The following is an 18027-nucleotide window of genomic DNA, read 5'->3' on the forward strand; positions in this document are numbered from 1 at the left end:
TATAATATTGTCCTTCTTTCAAGCGCTTTTGTAAGACCTTGTCAGTAAATGAGCTTATGAGCGAGGCTGAAATGGAGCAAAGAAAGATCTATACTGTTGGCATGTGTGAACTGTGCCTACTTTTTACCTGCCCCTGAGAGAATATATTCCTTTCATCTGACCCAGCAAGCATTTATTTAAGAACCAAACATATGTCTATTAAATTTAAAATGAAAAGAAACAAATATATGCAAAATTCTTCTTTAGAAGTTAATTTTAAAATCCATAATTTGTTCAAGTAGTCACGCTGCTTTCTTGACAGCCGATAAAATTGGGGCCACAAGCCACTTTAACATTCAGTTTCTGTGGATGCATTTTCTTGCCTAGCTTTCTGTTCCTCTGTTGCACTGCCAAATGCTACCACCAAATTAGTTACGCTGCTGGCATGTCCTGGTCTGTTTAATTTGTCCTTTACAGACTTGGCTTTCCGAGAATGGCTGTGCAAACTCTTTGACCGTACTGATGGGAACCCAGAAGTTCTTTCTGGCTTCACTGATAGTAAATTCTCTTTCTCAGCCTTGACAGTGGCAGGCATAGAGGTGTAAGAGGCACTCATACCTGCTTCTCCAACATCACTGTCGTCGGTGTCTGTCTGTAACTGCTTCTGCTCTGCTTGCCTTTCTGCTTCAGAGATAAAACCAGGGTATTCTGGAGGACGTTCCTGAGAAAGTTGCTGCTCAACTTCATATTTCCACTCTGTGGCCCATTGTTCAATTGTAGAAGGGCACACCTGATCCATGATAGTACTATACTCGGCCATCCAGTTGTTAACTCCTCCAACCAGCTTCCCACCCTGTGCAAATATAAAGCTCCTTGACTTGGTCATAGTGGTTTGACAAGCACTGAATGTTTCAGGGGGAAAATAGCGCATTGCTTTAGATTTGTCCAAGGGATAAGAGATGGTTGCTTCTAACTTGGTGCGTTCTACTTTTAATTGAGTGTTCTGAAAATCTGATCTTGGTACTGACTGACTGTTGGTAACAGCATTCATCTGGTTTATACTTTGAGGAACTGTTCCATCACTCTTGAAAATTGCCTGCTTTTCATCCCCAAAACCAGCTGAACCAGAACGGGGTCTGGAAACATTCTGTGCAGTTTCTAATGTAGATTTACTGTAATCTGCTGTGGTGACTGCATTAGCACTAGAGGTATAATGGAGACCAGTGTGGTGTTCTGGAACCAGCATCCTTGGGTCTGCTCCATCTTCTTTGGTACCAATAGAATGGGCTTTTTTACGCAATCCCATTGCTGGTGACATAGGAGTGGTACTGTCATCATATATTAACTCATCACCACCGACATGGTATCTGTACATGCTGTAGCCATCAGAGCTGTTAACACTGCTTTGCCTTAGGAGATATGCAGCATCACACTCAGACGAAGCCCGTGAACGTGTGTATGTCAGCTCAGATTTGTCAATACCTGCCAGCTTCTCAAGAGCATTCACCATCCGACCAGAGAGTTCTTCCAGCTGAGAGAGTCGAAGGTCGACAGTTTGAAGAGAAGCTTTCATAAAATGTTCTCTTTCGTTCACTTCTTCTAGCCTCATAGACATATTTTCAACTCTGTTGGGTACAAAAGAAGAAGCATAGAACAGAAGATGTGGAATGGTGCAGTAACCTATTATAGGCACCCAGCTACTGATTTCATGTAAGGCAGAATTTTGTGCTACAAATCATGCTTCATTCTTTTTTCCTGTGCGTAGCATCAAAAGCATGTGCATTTTCTTGTTATCTATGCTTTCCATACACTATATTAGAGGACTATTTGAACTTTGCTCTTACCTACATGGCAGGTGAGAACAAGAGTTGCAGCCCTTAGGGACAGCCTACAATTAACAATTCTGCGTGTGCCACCCACTTCACATTCAGTTGTCCTCTCACTGTGAAGCATTAATTAATCATATGAAAAGCACTTTCTAATGACATGCTCACAGGCTGACTTACAATAGCATCAAGGCACGTTGTAAAACAGTTTTTGTAGCTGGATGAGAGAGGACATACGCTGGTGTGTATGCAATTACTTTAGCTCTTGAAATATATTTCAATTATGTATCAGTTGAAGGGAGTGAAATTATTGTCTAGTTCAATTAAAATTATACTTTTTCCTATTTTGTTTTATCATTTATATCATAATAGAAGCAATGGTACCAGAAGAATGCATATAAAAGTAATGCATTAGAATGTAACTTAGAGCTCAAACACTAGTAAATGAACTGCAGAAATTCATATTATTTTGCTCTCACACACGAAAGATGATGAAGCAAGAAGTAATGAGAAATAAGAAGCCATGAGAAGTAACCAAATCTTCTTTGTGGCCATAGACCATAGTGAATCAGTGAGGCTTACCAGCCCTGCTTTATTCTCTGCCACAATACCTAGGATTTTGACAAATTGCCATGGATAAATGGTGCAACAGAAATTACTTGAATACACGCTGCAATTTCATTTACTTCTCTGTTCTCAAACTTCTCATGTAATAATGCAAGATGTTCAGGGTCTCCCTTCAAGAGAAAGATGTTTATCCATTTAAGAATTACATGGCTCACAGAGCTACTTCATAAGAAATGTTAAAAAGAAGGTTATAATCCAGAGAGACAGATAGACAGATAGATAGACACATACATACATACATACATACATACATACATACATACATACATGGAGTAGTTAATAATAAAAATATTTTAAGGTAGCTGAAGGTGAAAGCATGTTTAAACCGTGTAACATTTTCATTACAGGGAGAAGTTCTCATCATTTCAAGGAAGTGAACAAAAGACCCCGTCCTTTGACTGACTTAGAACTACTAACAGAATAGGCAGAGCTTTTGGGAACAGTCTTGCCAAGTGACCTACTAAAAAAGTGCTGCTGCCATTATCACTGTGTGCTTACACAGCAATATGCAAACATTACCTAGTCCTCACAATGGCTTAATGATTTACATATGAATATTCCCTCTCTTTTAAATGGGGAAGTACATATTGAAAAGCTTTGAAGAGAATCTGTGGCAGAGATTAAAATTCAGCAGTTGTGAGTGCTGGACCCTAGTGCAAACCATAGATCCAAGGGAAGAATCCTCAGTCCTTTTGTCATTCAGCTCCAATATGTTTCTCATTGTTAGATGAGCGGTTGGAAGTTCAACAAGTAGTAATTTGCTCAAACAGATAAAAAGGATAACTCTGATCTTCAGATGGGTGAGAGGGAAAAAATTCCCTATTGACAAAAATGTTCTTGTACCAGAGCTACCCAAACCAGCAGCCTCAGTGACATACCAGCAGGAATAACACAAAACTTGCTCTTGGTAGAGATACACCTGCACAGATAATTACACAGGACTCAGATCAGCTTCTGAATGGGTGGTGGTTTTCTTCAAAATCTGAATCTTTTGTACTATAACTTAACTTTGGTTATAATGAAGACACAAAAAAGCAAACATTGTTCCACATAAGTGGTGTGGAGTTTTTTTTCTTATAATAGGTACCTTTCAGAGGTAACTCTGATGCGTTCATCATTAGATGATTGCTCCTCATCTTCTTTTTCCTGAAAGTATTCTTCTACACACTGCTCTTCAAACTCATACAGTTTCTTTAGCTCTTCATCATTCAGAAATAACTCTGTGCAAAACAGAAGAACAAAATATGAGTTTCCTTTTTCTGAACTTCCGCAGTCAATTTAAATCCAATTTAGCAAATTATTTTGGACATATGGATACCACAGATTCTACTCCTGCACTAAAGGAACAGATGATTTTGTAAATAGGGAATGAGTACTTAACCAGAGATGGCCACAGCCCTAAAGGCAATGTGATGCATTATGATCATCATCTATGACCATCCACCGGGGACTGTATTTTCTCAATGACCTCTGCACTTTTTAACAGTAGTGCTATGCATTGAACAAACTGACCAGATTTTACAGGACAATCTCTGCCAGCTTGACTGTACCTTCATTCAAATGTTGTTCTTAAAAGGATGCCAGTTATAGGCAATAGATAATCTAATACAACAGATTGTTTCCCAGACATTCTCTGGATAACATCTTCAAAACCTGATAATCGTGTAAGGAAAACCCAAGCTCTTGGGAACATTTCATCCTTTTTTGAATATTTCTCTTTGTATTCAGAGGGAGTGTCACTTTTTTTTTTTTCCCCTTTTTTGTTTTTTTAACTCAGAACCATATTGTGCAGAAATAGAATTACTTACAAAATACGTTTACTGTGAAATGTAGAATTACAGGGATAATTGTGAGCATCTGATTATTTCAGTGAGTCATATAATGAAAATAATCAACAATTACAGAGTATGTTAAAAGAATCCTCACAGTTCCCCTGTGAAATGGCAGATAAATCTCTAACATGCAGAAATGAAAGTGAGGATACTCTTAGACACAGAGTGCTCGCAATCACAGAGCTGAAACTACAGATGACATTTGAAACTGTGATTCCTTCTTCTCAGTTTCATGTTTGCCTCCCAACATACAAACTTCACCTAGAACTTGGTAAAAATGGATTAAGCTCATGCCATCTCACTGTTCTAAGAAAGCAGGTTAAAGAAAGGCTTCATTAGCAGCACAGCACTGCATATCCTCTGGAACCCAAGGAGCTCAAGAGCTGTTAACTTGACATAAGTTTTGTCCCATAATGTCCTCTGCAAATACACTTGACTGTCAACATGAACAAAATAGTTCAGCATTGGAAAAGCTGCTACTTTCAGCTAATATGGTGCAAAGAGGTCAATTTAGAGAAGATGATTTGCATACTCAGTCCCCTGTCACGCTCATCCTGGTCTCCTTCACCCTTCCTGCAGCGACAGCAGATTCTCTTGATGATTATGTAGATGTGGCTGAAGATAATCATTGGTGGTGGAAGGACAGGTCTGTCATGGAATGTCATGATCAGCTGGTACCGCTGGAACTTCCAGACTTGGTTGGATATTGATTTTACCTCAAAGAATGTATTGCTGAAAGGGAACATAGGCACAGTTTCTATTAGGCCTCTACTTATCATTGAGTAAGTACTATGTTGAAAAAAGCTGCAGCTAAATAACAACATGAGGCCACATTGACTTTGCTTGGTTCAGCTTTACGTTGGTGCTGCTGAACTTCCTGAACCGATGATTAAGTTGATCTCAGGATTCCACTGCTCCTTCTGAGTGCAGAAAAGCCAAAGGTGCTCTGCATCCCTTATGTGCCACTCTGAACAAGCTTCCTCTTAGACTGTTCGCTCCTACTGTATAAAGTCCCTTAGGTGTTAGTGAAAAGAAACTTGCACGATTTATAAAGTATTTCTTTGAACACATGCCAGTCTTTGATGTTACACAAAGTATTAAATCAATGAAAGGTATTTAGTGTGCTAAACTCAGATGCTTCACATAGTTTGCCTTTAATATGCTAATCAGCTTGACCTACATAGCAGACTTCTCAAGTTTTCACAAAATGTCCTAAATTCAAAGTTTATTCACTCAGACTTGTGACTTGAAAACATAGTCCATATTCTTGTAACAGAATTTGTTCTTGGAAGCCATGGCCTCATCATTTCTACACCAAAATAATGTGCATTATAAAGATGTTTTGGTTTGTAATTATAAATGATAGTATTTGATCCAGAGATAACACTAGTCAAGGTTATGAAATACCAACTAACAGAAAGCAGAGTTGCTGTTCTGTTTTAGAAAAAGCTTTTCAAGCTATCTTAAAGTATGCTCAGACAGCTCACTCCACTTCTATAATGATGATATTGGCACTTCCTTTTTAATATTTTCTGTCCACTTTTTTTCTAACTTTCTGTGCTTTAGAAAATCTACATTCACAAAAACAGTTAAAACATCTCTTTGAAACCAGAGGATTCTCGAGTACACATAGCTTTTGGCTTCTTTTAGCTAAGTACACGAGATTATTTACCAACGATAAATGACAATCTGCCTTCATTCTGTGTCTTCTGCAAAGCAGGAATTCCCGCTTGCAAGCATGCTGGGATGGCAGGAGTTAACAGCATGACCTACTTCCCAAACTTCTGATTCCTTGGTGCTTCAGCCAATAATAGCTACCATTGTAAGACTCTTCCCGTTCCCTCTGATGTGACCAGCATGTAAGAACTTGAAAATTCATGACCTTTTAAACTACATACATCAAATGAAAGACAGGCTTTGTGAGCTGTGGATTTCTGGGCACACGATGAATTATTTTTGTGGTTGTGACAGCAGCTACCTATGCCAACAAACCCTCCAACACTTCATGTTTATGGGCATCAAAAGTGGATCACTGGGTGTGTTTGGAAGTCTTGCTAGAAAATAGATATTTCAATTCTATTTTGTTTTTCTAGTTTTTTGTTTTTCTTTTATTTTGTTTTTCTTTTTTTTCTTTTTTACCCCAAGGTCATTACCGGAAAAGCATGCAATGTCACTTTGGGTAGAAAGAACAAGCAGTAGAAATTTTAGACTCCAGAGAAGTCTAAATATAGATTTCAGGAATAACATTAAGAATGTGCACAGTGCTCATTGCTTGGACTGGCCGCAGATCTTGGAAATATGTAGCCATCCTTTCTTTTGGTTCAAGTCAATACAGACTTCTGCATCATATAAGTAGGACCTTTTTTTTTTTTTTTCTAAATGAAAAGCAAAACAAGAAAACAAAAAGCAAAATAAGCCAGATTTTCATTCTGCACCTCTGTCACAGACTCATGTACGCTAGTGGTTACATGGGCTTCCATCCTGCACATAGCACGTTTCAGAAATTTTGTTTTTCATCTTTCCAGAGCAATCTTGAGACCTGTCACTATCCACTAAATAGTACTGGAAGCAGCCAGATTCTCTCATATGCATTACTGCAATTGCTGGAAATTCAAAGCAACCTTTCCTCCACTCTTTCCCAGTGTATACACAATTCCCAGCACCTGTCAGTCACATTCATAGAGTAAATAGATTCTGAGTGCAAATGCAAACCCTTGCAAAATCAGATGATGGGCTCTCACAGAAACTTTATCTTGGCAACAAGAAAGCAATGATGCATGATGATTTACATACTTGAAGACAGCAATCAGCAGGTTTACCAACAGAATATTTGCTACCAAGAGGTAACAGGCCATAATAGCAGGAGTGAGCCAGGCCCCTGGTATACATGGAGGGAGGCGTTTACCATCATCATCGTAGAGATTGTCCCCACAAGGAGCTGAAGAAAAACCAAGAAAGTTATTTTTCACAAATTGCCTGATACTTAAAAACACTATTCACATTTATTTAATGACACATGCATAAAATTTGCCAAGCTCAATAAATTTTGTCAGTTTATTTCCAGTAGCAAGTATGTATAATTTCTGCTTCAAATTCTGCTTCTAACTACAGCATACAAAAATAATTTCCCATACTAGTGAACAGCGAGGCACTTCCAAGTCTACTGCTGAGTGTGGCTTTATCTTCAAATTCACATGAGTTGTCATAGTTGTTGTTGTTTTCTCATAGTAATAGTCTAGGACAACATCTTAATGTGGATACATATGTATCGATACTGGAATTTAAAAAAAATTTCCCCAACCAACTTGTGTGCATACCATGCCCAAGATATAAAAGGATTTACTCAGTGGTCCCAGATTGCTGAGCATAAAATTGAAATTAAACCTGTATCAGGGATCTGAGACATTAATGGTCCCGACCAGCTTCACCTGGGGTGTACACCTACACACCTGCACAGACCTGGCCCTGCCTGAGCTGTCAAGTGTGCAGGTCTCAGCCCTGGAGGAACCTTGGACCTGTGTCTGTCCCTGGGTGGACCCTTCTGTCTCTGGCCATGTCTCCTTTTGCCCCTGGCTGGACACGCTAGATGGCCTCTAGACTCTTACTTGTGGTGTCTGGGGCTGTTAATGTCACCAGCAGGTGGCCCTAGTGCCACTTTCAGGCCAATTTCTGTTTGCCTTATTTTTCACAATAATTCTAAAATTTAGATAAAATTTTAAAACAAAGAGATATAAAATCAAAATCATGTAGCAACAGCAAAATAGGCTGTTGAGACAAAAAATGGGAATATTGATCAAACAGATCAATACAGACACCAAATAACTGCCTGAAGTAGTCCTGAGAATACATGTTGTCTTGGGGAAAGAGCTACCTTGGAGCTGGATAAATGCAAGTGCAGTGCCAGTGTATCTGATTTCAAATACAAGGCTAACTTTTGGAACCATTTAGTAGCAGGTAAAGTGTTTATCAACCACAGGTTCTTTAGCTGAAATCTTAGTAAATACTAACTCTGAGAATAAGTTCATTACAGATCTAGTTTAAGTGAACAAACAAACCATTTATTAAACCATTTTGCAAAAACCCAATGCCTCAACCTCACCTGAAAAATAATTCAAATTATTTGAAAACAGATCAATCTTATTTACTGTGAACTGAAAGAGACATTTATACTATGAGTAATAAAATATATTTTACTTGCTTTTCACACATCAGGCCTACATTTTTCCTGTTTATCATAAGAAAACTGTAACAGGAAAGTCAAGCGTATATTATTCACAGTGACCAATGAAAGTACTGCCAAATAAGTACTAACATTGTACTAGGTAATCAAAGGGATTGAGTTATACCATGACACTCATGCATCATATTTTTTTTTAAAATGATTGTTTTATTGTCAATGTATTATACTAGAAACAAGTCATAGCAACCACATAAGCTCAGTTAAAACTTCTGATCTGCAATCTGTATTAAAATAAAATATTTTTCCTCTGCTTCAAATTATTACAGTAGAAAAACTATTACAGTAGAAAAACAATATTCACACCTGAATATTGGATGAGGCCTATAATTAGAATGTCAGTATCTAGTGAAGAAAAAGATTAATGAATCTATTCAACTAAATGAGATAATCAGCTCTCCACACAGACTTACGATTAATTTCCATGGCATAGACTGAACAGCATTCCAAAGGAACGGAATAGAAAAGGAGGCAGGGAGAGAAAGGAAGAAAACAACAGAATAATATAGGAAAAAAATTAAAAAGATTCTTGAAAATACAGTTTTGGTGCCAAGAAAAGATAAGCAACTCAAATGTCAGAACAGTCGGGACATATGCTTAGAAAGAATGTCTTTGCTAGGAATGCATTGCATTCTGCAATTTCCTTTTTGTGTTTTCCGCAAACATTACATATGGCAGTGAATTCATGGTATTAATAATAAATCACAAAATGCTTCTGGCAGATGATCATTTAAATATACACGAAATTCCAGGCAAGTAAACAAAACTGGTGGTCACCACAAACACAAAACATCTCAAAGTTATCACACAAAATCACTATCACGGAAACGTTTCCTCCATTTCTCTCTCTCTTATTTTTTTTTTTAAGAAGCGCCCTGGCTTTGAGTCTGCCAGCTGCTTCTGTTGAATAGCTATGTTTCCCTTAATAGCCATGATACTGATGTTACTGCAGCATACACCACCACTAAAGCCCATTTTAGCTACCAGTGTGGATACTTGCTTGCCAACCCCTAAATGGTGATTGCAAGAAAAACTACGCTACTGAAAGAAGCTCAGTCAGGCTTCTCTAGTGCTTAAGAGTATGTTTCTGTTGAGTACTAGATGCCACTAACTTCTTGCTCATGGATATCTTCTAAACTGAGTGAACCTAACAAGAGTATCCTCAGCAAACCATATCTGGACTTGTGTGTCTAATCCTGGAATCCCCCATAGAAGTCAGAAATGGACATACTGGAAAGATTCCAGTGAAGATATTAAAAACCTGACTGGACAGTCCTTGAGCAACCTGCTCTAATTTACCCTGCTTAGAGCAGGGAGGTTTGACTAGATGATCTCCAAAGGTCCCTTCCAACGTCAGCAATTCTGTGATTTGTGATCTTCATCTTTAGGTGACAGCCTGTCCTCAGTGAAGCTATTGACCAAAGTCCAACTACCTTGTTTCAGAGGGAAAATCTGATGTAATACCCTTTCCATAAATTGTTTGCACTCATGGGTCTTGGCAAAACTATGCATAAGCACCTGACACAGAGTCAGGTTAGACTGCCCATAGCAATCACTCCCCAAAGACTTTTGAGGCTGCCTTTGTGGTGTGTTTACAGAGAACCACAGAAAGATCACAGTGAAAATTTCTTACTGAAAGCAAAAAGATCTTCAGAAGTCAATCCATAGACTTCTAGACATAAGAAATGTACAGAATAATTGTAATGCAGTCTGATTTTGCCAGCACAATGCCTTGCATAGCCACTTCTATTTCAATATTAAACCAACAACAAAACCACCCATTTTCAACTTCGCTTATGTTTAAGCTACTGACACAGCAAAAGCTTCTGACCTGGGAAGGTTAGTGGAGCAAGGAGCCAGACTGAACTTGTGTAACGGGAAAGCCCAAACTTTCTTTTCCCCAAAAATGTTTCACACTGCTGAAGAAAGATTTCTAATATAACTGAGAAATGCTTGGAAGTACGAGAGAAGTCGGAAACACCACCTACATTGAAGAGATCAGTATTGTTGGTAAGGTGTGAGTTTTGATTTTTAAAGAAATCAAACTGCCTACATGGGCAAGCATTTGTTGTTCAAAGTGAAGTAGGATTTAAATGCACATTATGAGGCACAAAGGTCAGGAACTGTTACAGTTTATTCCTCCCCACAGGAGAATTAACCCACTTGAGATACCCTTGGCTTATCCTGGCTCACATGCACTGAAACTCCAATACTAGACAACAAACACGTAAGTGATGCTGAAACAGAAGCTTATATTCAGATAAAGTACAAACTATGTGATACACACTAGAGGAGGCCAGTTGCATGTTTGTCTGTACAAATTTCAAATATTAACATAAAACTAGCAGCAGCATGACAGTTTCTGTCTCCTCTAAAATACTGACTTGCTTTTTTTAAGCTGTGCAGGTTTTTTATAAGAAAGGCTATTTCCACACTCGAAGCTAATCAAGCCGAATTTTCCTTTTTTGTTTTGTTTTTCCGCAGGTGTAGAAAAGAACGTGAGCAATTCATGAAATGGAATCATTTCTGGAAAGTAGATAGATGTGTCAATGAGAGTAACGTATTAGCTCATTGCCTGTGCTGTGAGTTGGAGATGAAAGGATGTGTGTATTTCATCTCCTCTGCAAGGTATTTCTTTTTTTCTGCTTCTGTTGGAACTGACTATTAGTAAAACATTGGTTGAAAAGAAGGTTTCAGAATGATCTCTGTTGATCCCTGCAAGTAAACAGAACACTTAATACAGTTATACTTTTGGATAGGACACTATTTCAGATTGTATCACTCTCAAACAGAAAATTGTTCAGTCTCTGGAGTCTGTCATAAGAAAACAACAACAGTACACTCATAAGGACAAAACACTACTTCCAAATTAAAAACAATAATTAATTTGGATCTGATCATCTGCCTCAGAAACAGGAAACAGACTCTTACTATGAATTCTACTCTTACGGTCTATCTGGTCTGCGAACACCTCTCCATAGATCATCCAGTAGGGCATGTAGAAGATGTTGCGAGCTAGTCTCCAAGAAGGCTCCTCATCTGGGTGCAGGATAGCTTGGCGGGCTACTCCAAAACTCATCAGAACCACAAGCATGATGACCACAAAGTAGAGCATGTCAATCATCTGCACAGAGAGACCACACAGAGGCTCTTATATCACCAGGTAAAACAGTAACACCAGCATGTCTGTCTGCCAGCATGCAGTAAAGTAAATAAGAAAGAATCAAAAGAATAATTTTCTTGATATTATTCTTTGTATTTAACTACTGCTCATGAATTAAGCATACATAAAAATGCAGTAAAACCAGTCATTTAAAGGAATACTACATTTATATTTTAAAATACTTAAAATGATAAAATCTTTGCAATCCCTATTCTCCATTGCATCAAGCGCACTATGCTGTGTTTCAACACAGACCTCTTCTGTGGCTGCAAAGAGATGATATAATCGTTGCTGTACCATCTCCTGTCCACAACTAACGGTTTTGTGATAATCCTGGTGTATCAGCAATCTGTTATTGCTATGGCAGAAGGCAAGCAAAGTCAATACGTTTCCACAAGGCAGTTCAAAAAATAAAAAAAGAAAAAAAGATATAAGATTCCCTCTTGAATAAAGAAATTATTAGCAAGAGTATTGTACCTCATGTGTCTGTGAAATTCACACAGCACCTTTTTCACAGCCTTTATTCAGTCCTATGCAGATGGAAAACCACTTTTAAAAATAAGAACTGAATTTAGTTTCCCATGAGGTTCTGAAATACATAGTTTACAGCAGTTTAGGCACTAACCATCTTTCCAATCATCATGACGTAAGGTCCCAGATATTTGTTCACACCAAAGATATCCAGTACTCTAATGTACCAGAAAATAATATCCACGCAGTAAATCACTCTTCCATAACCCATGTAAGGCTGGTTCTGTAGGCGAAGAATTGCTCCTATCATAAATACTGAAATAGCCACTAGGTCAGTAATATTCCAGTATTCCTGGAGCCAAACTTTCACTTTTTGGCTCAGCTTGCCAGGCTCTGACATCAGGATCTGAAATGAAAAAAAAAGTAAATAAATAAATAAATAAGAATTTAAAAAACAAACAAACAAAACCCTCCCAAATTATATTTTTGAAGTAATGGTCATGAAAAAAGACCAATATTGTGATGCTCAATAGATGTCTGAGACCCCCTCCACTTCTAGTAAAATTTGTCTCAAGCAGCAATATTTTTAGCTACTAGCAGCCAAAATTTCCTTTTCATAGAAACATAGAATGGTTTGTGTTGGAAGGGACCTAAAAAGGTCGTGTAGTCCAACCACCCTGCCATGGGCAGAGGCATCTTTCACAGGTTGCTCAAAGCCCTGTTGAACTGGACCTTGAATACTCACAGGGCATCCACAACCTCTCTGGGCAACCTGTTCTGCTGTCTCACCACCCTCATCATAAAAATTTCTTCCTTATGACCAATCTAAACCTACCTTCTTTCAGTTTAAAATGGTTGTCACTTGTCCTGTCACTACAGACCCTGGTAAAAAGCCTCTGTCTTTCTTACAAGCGCCCTTTACATATTGAAAGAGAAGTTTTAATGTATGGGAATGGGTTATAAATTAAACTCTCTCCAGCAATGAGCATTCTGGGACTCTGTGAAATCTTCTCTATCATATATGGCTTCTCAACCCTCTGCACAAATTCATGTCATTATCACCTCTAAAAGCAAGCTTCATTTTAAGGATTATGAGATGTTGGTATGATCAGACTTTACCTCTCTGACTTTCTCTAAAGCCAGAGTCACAATGTAGGAGATGACAATCCATTCCTGGATTGATGGCCACCGTTCCATCCGCACCAAGATGATATAATTAAATAGCATCAAGTATCCGAGGTATGATATCTACAAAAAAAAAAAAAAAGTCCTTTATGGACCTTAGGTGATGAATCCCGGGATCCCTCCACAGTTAGGCAGTATTCAATTACTTGAGATGACTTACACACATACCAAAAAAATCAGTCTCCACTAATTTCCATTAGGAAGTTCTGGACTATTAGCTTAAGTCAATAGAGGTATCACTCAGTTTTCTGTAACTACTAGTGTAAATGTGAAACAGGTGATGCTGGTGTCTCTATGCCTCACAGCAGTCTTTGGTGACTGGCCAAATTAAAAAATTCAGAGATTTTGGAAGTCCAGAATTATTAATAAGAAACCAAAATGGATTCAATGACTTTGCAGAAAAAATACGTAAGCAGTAATAAACCAGAAGATTTTCTGGGGAAAAATGGAGTTCTCTAAAGAGTAAGATATTCAATGTGAAATGTTTACCCACGGTCTCAAAACAGATGTCAAGCAGGATGGGGAAGCAGGGCTGTGAGCAGCACCGGCCAGGAGGGGTAGGGGAAATAAAGAGCCACAGAGGCCACCTGTTCTTCACTCCGCAATAATGTGGTTGAGACCATCTAGGCAGAATATACTCTTCATGTGAAGCCAGAGACATGCAGACTTTAGGTATCAGTCCCTGCAACATCTCTTCCTATACTTGTCTCTTAAAACCATCTGTGTGAACCGTAGGTTTGCAGATATTTTGCTTGCTTTAAGTAGCCCCTAGTCTCAGGAGCAACTTTACTGCTGCAGCCTAATTCAGTCAGAGCACAAAAGGCTGCCATCACCGTATCAGAGAAGAAACACCAAACAGTAGGCAGTAAAATCCTTTTAGCTGAGGGGCCTGTGTAATGCATGAAAGCACAGCCCACCCTAACTGTGACATCCATATGAACATGTATCAACACATATATTGAGGCTATGGGGAAATATTCAGGTGTTGAAGACCCTTACTTGCATTAGAAAGATTTTCTTCTCTGAAGGAAGTGGGCCTGCTGCAATGCCTGCCCTCTAGCTGCCATGCACACTGGCAGAGGCCACAGGCCTCCACCAGTGGAAAGAATGACAGATGCTGTGGAACATATGATCCAGGCAGCTGAATTATTTCATATGTTGAAAAAAGCAAAACAACAATTTCAAAGCACTCTAAATCAGGCCCTTCGCACCTAAGGCTTTTTTAATCTACTGAAATGTAATTTATTTACACTGTTAAACAACGTTGAATATTTTATTTGAAATGAAATATGAGTTTTGCTTTTAAATTATTAATACAGGCAGCAGAAAGGCATCAGTATAGTCTTAAGTGATTATGGTGTGCTAAAACTAAAATTTACATAATATTACAACATACTAGGTACTGGAAATTCCAACTTTGAATTCAATATCCTTTTTAAAGGGCACACACAAAATTTATGAGCAGTAGCATGAATACTTTTTCTGTTTCATTAGAACAGAGCTTAGCACCATATAATTCTTGATGCACTAAAGAGAAAGTGAGATGCTTGTCAAAAATAAAGCTTTTAGTTTAGATTTAATTATTTAAATAAAAGTACCTCTTAAGTCTTAGCAGACTGGGATCTGTGCTTCCACCTAGCTTGCACTCATCTGAGCCTAAATGTCAAGAGAGCAAGTGGAAGCACTGGTACTTGTGGTGTTACTTCTTGGGTCCTAAAGCATATTTGAACATAGAAGAGGAGACAAAACCTTTAGAAAGCAAGAGAATCCAGCCTAGTTTGGATTGAGTGACTGGACTGTGGAGCTTGCACTGAATTTGACAGATGATTAGCCAGACAGGGCCTCCATCAAGGTGTGTAGGAGATTTAGAGGCTGACAGCAAAGGCTTCAGTTATTCATTCTGTTTCATTGTCTATGCATTTTTCTCAGAATAAAGGGAGTGCTTTGCTTATCAGATTCCACGAACGTCAGTACTGTTAATTTATTACTTGGTTATTATTTTTACATGGGAATCCTTTAAGTTAAGGTGCAAGAAAAACAATGACTATCGGTTTAATTGTCATTACTTACTGTGTAGAACCAAAATTTGACAATAGGTGCATTATAGAATTCATAGATCTTTGTTCCAATTGGAATGCTCTTTTGTTTTTTCTTTCCATTCTCTTCATCTCCTTTTCGGGAGCCTGCATCCGCATTTGCGTCCTGGAAGACCAAAGCTGTCAATTTTCAGAAATATACAATAGTACAAATAGTAGCTTTTCCTCAACTGCAGCCCCCGCCAACTGTTAACTACATGATGCTTGCTCTGAGCAACAGAGCTATTTTTAGAAGTACAGAAATACAAATTATGTAAATCTGTGCAACTACACAGATAATTTACACACCCTAAGAATGCAGCCTATACACTCCCAAAACTCTTCACTGATTTTGATCCCACAGAGGAAGTTGAGATTTTAACCTAAGGGACCTGTAGCATAATCAGAGAAGTCAGAAAACTAAGCACTCTTGAGATATTAGAACTTCCCAATAATCTCCGTTACTGACCGCATTTTCCTCCTCCTTTTCTCTGCCTTCTTCATTTTCTCTTGATGTCTGGTAAGAATAATCATCATAACTCCGAAACTCTAGGAAAAGGATGGTGGGAGGGAAGAGAATCCCCATTATAACCTGTACAAAAAGAAATAATTCAACTCAGATGACAATATTTGTTTACATTAATAGATTGCATAATGTTCATATCTGGTTCATTTTCTCTCTATTCCAATTGTGTGGACCCCCAAACGAGACCTTTTGGTTGTATCCAACTAAATTTTAATCAAAGGTGTTAGGTTTTCAATTAACATATTTCATTATTATTTGAAAGCCACAACTTTGCTCTCAGATTCCAATCATGCTAAGCCTTCTATGGATTTATACTTTCCTTTCTTGTGGGGTAATGTTCCTTAGATATCCTGAATTTGGAAACAAAAAAAATAGCTTTAAAACAGATATGTTCCTAAAACATCTATAATTAGTGAGCCAATTTGTTCTATGCATACACTACGTATAGTGTAGTGTTAACATGCAACAACCTATACCTTTGAAAACAACTGCAGAACAGAAATACCTTAAGGCCTGGGTTTTTCCGCATGCGTAGTCGCCCCATCCACATATCTGTTAAGAGCATCTGGCTGCATGTGTGAGCAATGAAGTCCCTGTGTTTAGCTGCCACAGCCAATTTCAGGCAGGTAGAATTACTCCAGTTTTTCAGTTCGTAGGTCAGTAGTTTCATGGCAATCTGCTCATCGTGTTTATAGGACTGATCCAAGAGTTCAACAGCCAGCTGGCCAAAATCTCTGGAAAATGCAAGATAAGTCTAGTGAAGTTTGATTTAGAAATCATTGTTTGCTTGCGTTTCGGGGGTTTAATTCTGTTCACAGGGGATCATGTTTTTCCACACACAAGAACAATTGAGTCTGAAGCTTAATTTGGGACAGTCTATGAAAGTTTCAAACAAATTTTGGTTGACCAGAGAGAACTGGCTTAGACTGATAACATTTTAAGGCCAGTTGAGATATATCATCAGATACCCTTTAATTTATGTGAGTAAATCCCAAAAGCAACTTTGTGAATTAAAACTAGCTAGTCTTACAGAGAGAGAAGCTGAAGAAAGACTGCATTCTGTAAGAAAAAATGTAAGTCTTCTCCTGCTAGTGTTGCCTTCAGATTCTGAGACCACATTTTGGCTCGTTTACTGTTGATAAATAGGCTCAGAATGGCATTCTGCGGACTTACATTCTAGAAATAAGTTGTACTTTACTAGGAGTAAAGCTTCTCAGAAAGTCAGGTCTACTAACTTTGAGTTGTTGTCCAGATCCTGAGAGATGTCATCCACCAGCTCACTCTCAGAAGACTCATGGGCCATCGACTTGTACAGTTTACAGGCCACAAGTGCCTTGGCCATGGTTTCCTCCCCTCGCTGCCAAAGGAAGAGTGCCATCTTTTGCCGTTTCATCAGCACGGCCCATACCATCAGTTCATGAAAGGGATACTGAAACCGGCTGACTTCTGGGTCATCCACATCAATATCGATCTCTTCCTCCTTTTTCTTCTTCTTCTTCTTCCCTTTGGTGGGAGGCTCATCATCCTGGGAAGAAGAAAAAATGTTCCCATCAATTTTTAACATCTTACCTGACAATGGCACCATGCACAGAACATGTTTTGAGATGACATATTAATAGGTAAAGTTCTAATTTGTTTTTGCTGTTTGCTACAATGAATACCAATCGTGATAAAACTACAAAGAACACATGATAGCACATGCACTGGGTTAACACACACAGCTTAATATTTCATTCAGAGAACCATTTCTTGCATACTTAATTACAAGTCACCCATCTTGGATTAGTACAGTAGAACCCTGTTGTACTGAAGGCATCACTTTACACTGCATTGCAAGTAGATCTCTACCGCACATGTAATTGCAAAAGTTGATCTGCAATGAATTAATATTTAATGAATTCCACTGCAGTGTCAATGGACTTTTATCAAACCTGAATTCACTATGAATAGGTTCCACTATAATTTCCAATTTGATATGTCTGCACCTATTCCTGGAGAACAGTGCTGCTTATCTCACAGGTATCAAAGCAGGTTCCAGACTAACATGCAGGTGGAGGGTGGTAACATGCACATGGAAGAGAAAGGCAGATAGTGCCCTTAAGAACA

General features: G+C 38.4%; 1 protein-coding gene across 1 annotated transcript in view; it reads right to left on the bottom strand.

The window, feature by feature from the left end:
- Positions 1-328: 328 nt before the first annotated feature.
- Positions 329-18027, bottom strand: part of TRPM1 (transient receptor potential cation channel subfamily M member 1) — a gene marked incomplete at both ends in the record, with an annotated part of 71327 nt that continues 53628 nt past the window's right edge. Inside the window, 11 exons of the mRNA XM_080351233.1 lie at positions 329-1604; positions 3520-3652; positions 4797-4996; positions 7058-7202; positions 11451-11625; positions 12290-12541; positions 13255-13383; positions 15391-15522; positions 15865-15987; positions 16427-16655; positions 17157-17446. Of these exons, the coding sequence (XP_080207359.1) occupies positions 329-1604; positions 3520-3652; positions 4797-4996; positions 7058-7202; positions 11451-11625; positions 12290-12541; positions 13255-13383; positions 15391-15522; positions 15865-15987; positions 16427-16655; positions 17157-17446 (3084 nt within the window). The remainder of the gene's footprint in view (positions 1605-3519; positions 3653-4796; positions 4997-7057; positions 7203-11450; positions 11626-12289; positions 12542-13254; positions 13384-15390; positions 15523-15864; positions 15988-16426; positions 16656-17156; positions 17447-18027) is intronic.

This window comes from Nesoenas mayeri (genome assembly GCF_963082525.1).
Source record: "Nesoenas mayeri genome assembly, chromosome: 11".
NCBI lineage: Eukaryota > Metazoa > Chordata > Aves > Columbiformes > Columbidae > Nesoenas > Nesoenas mayeri.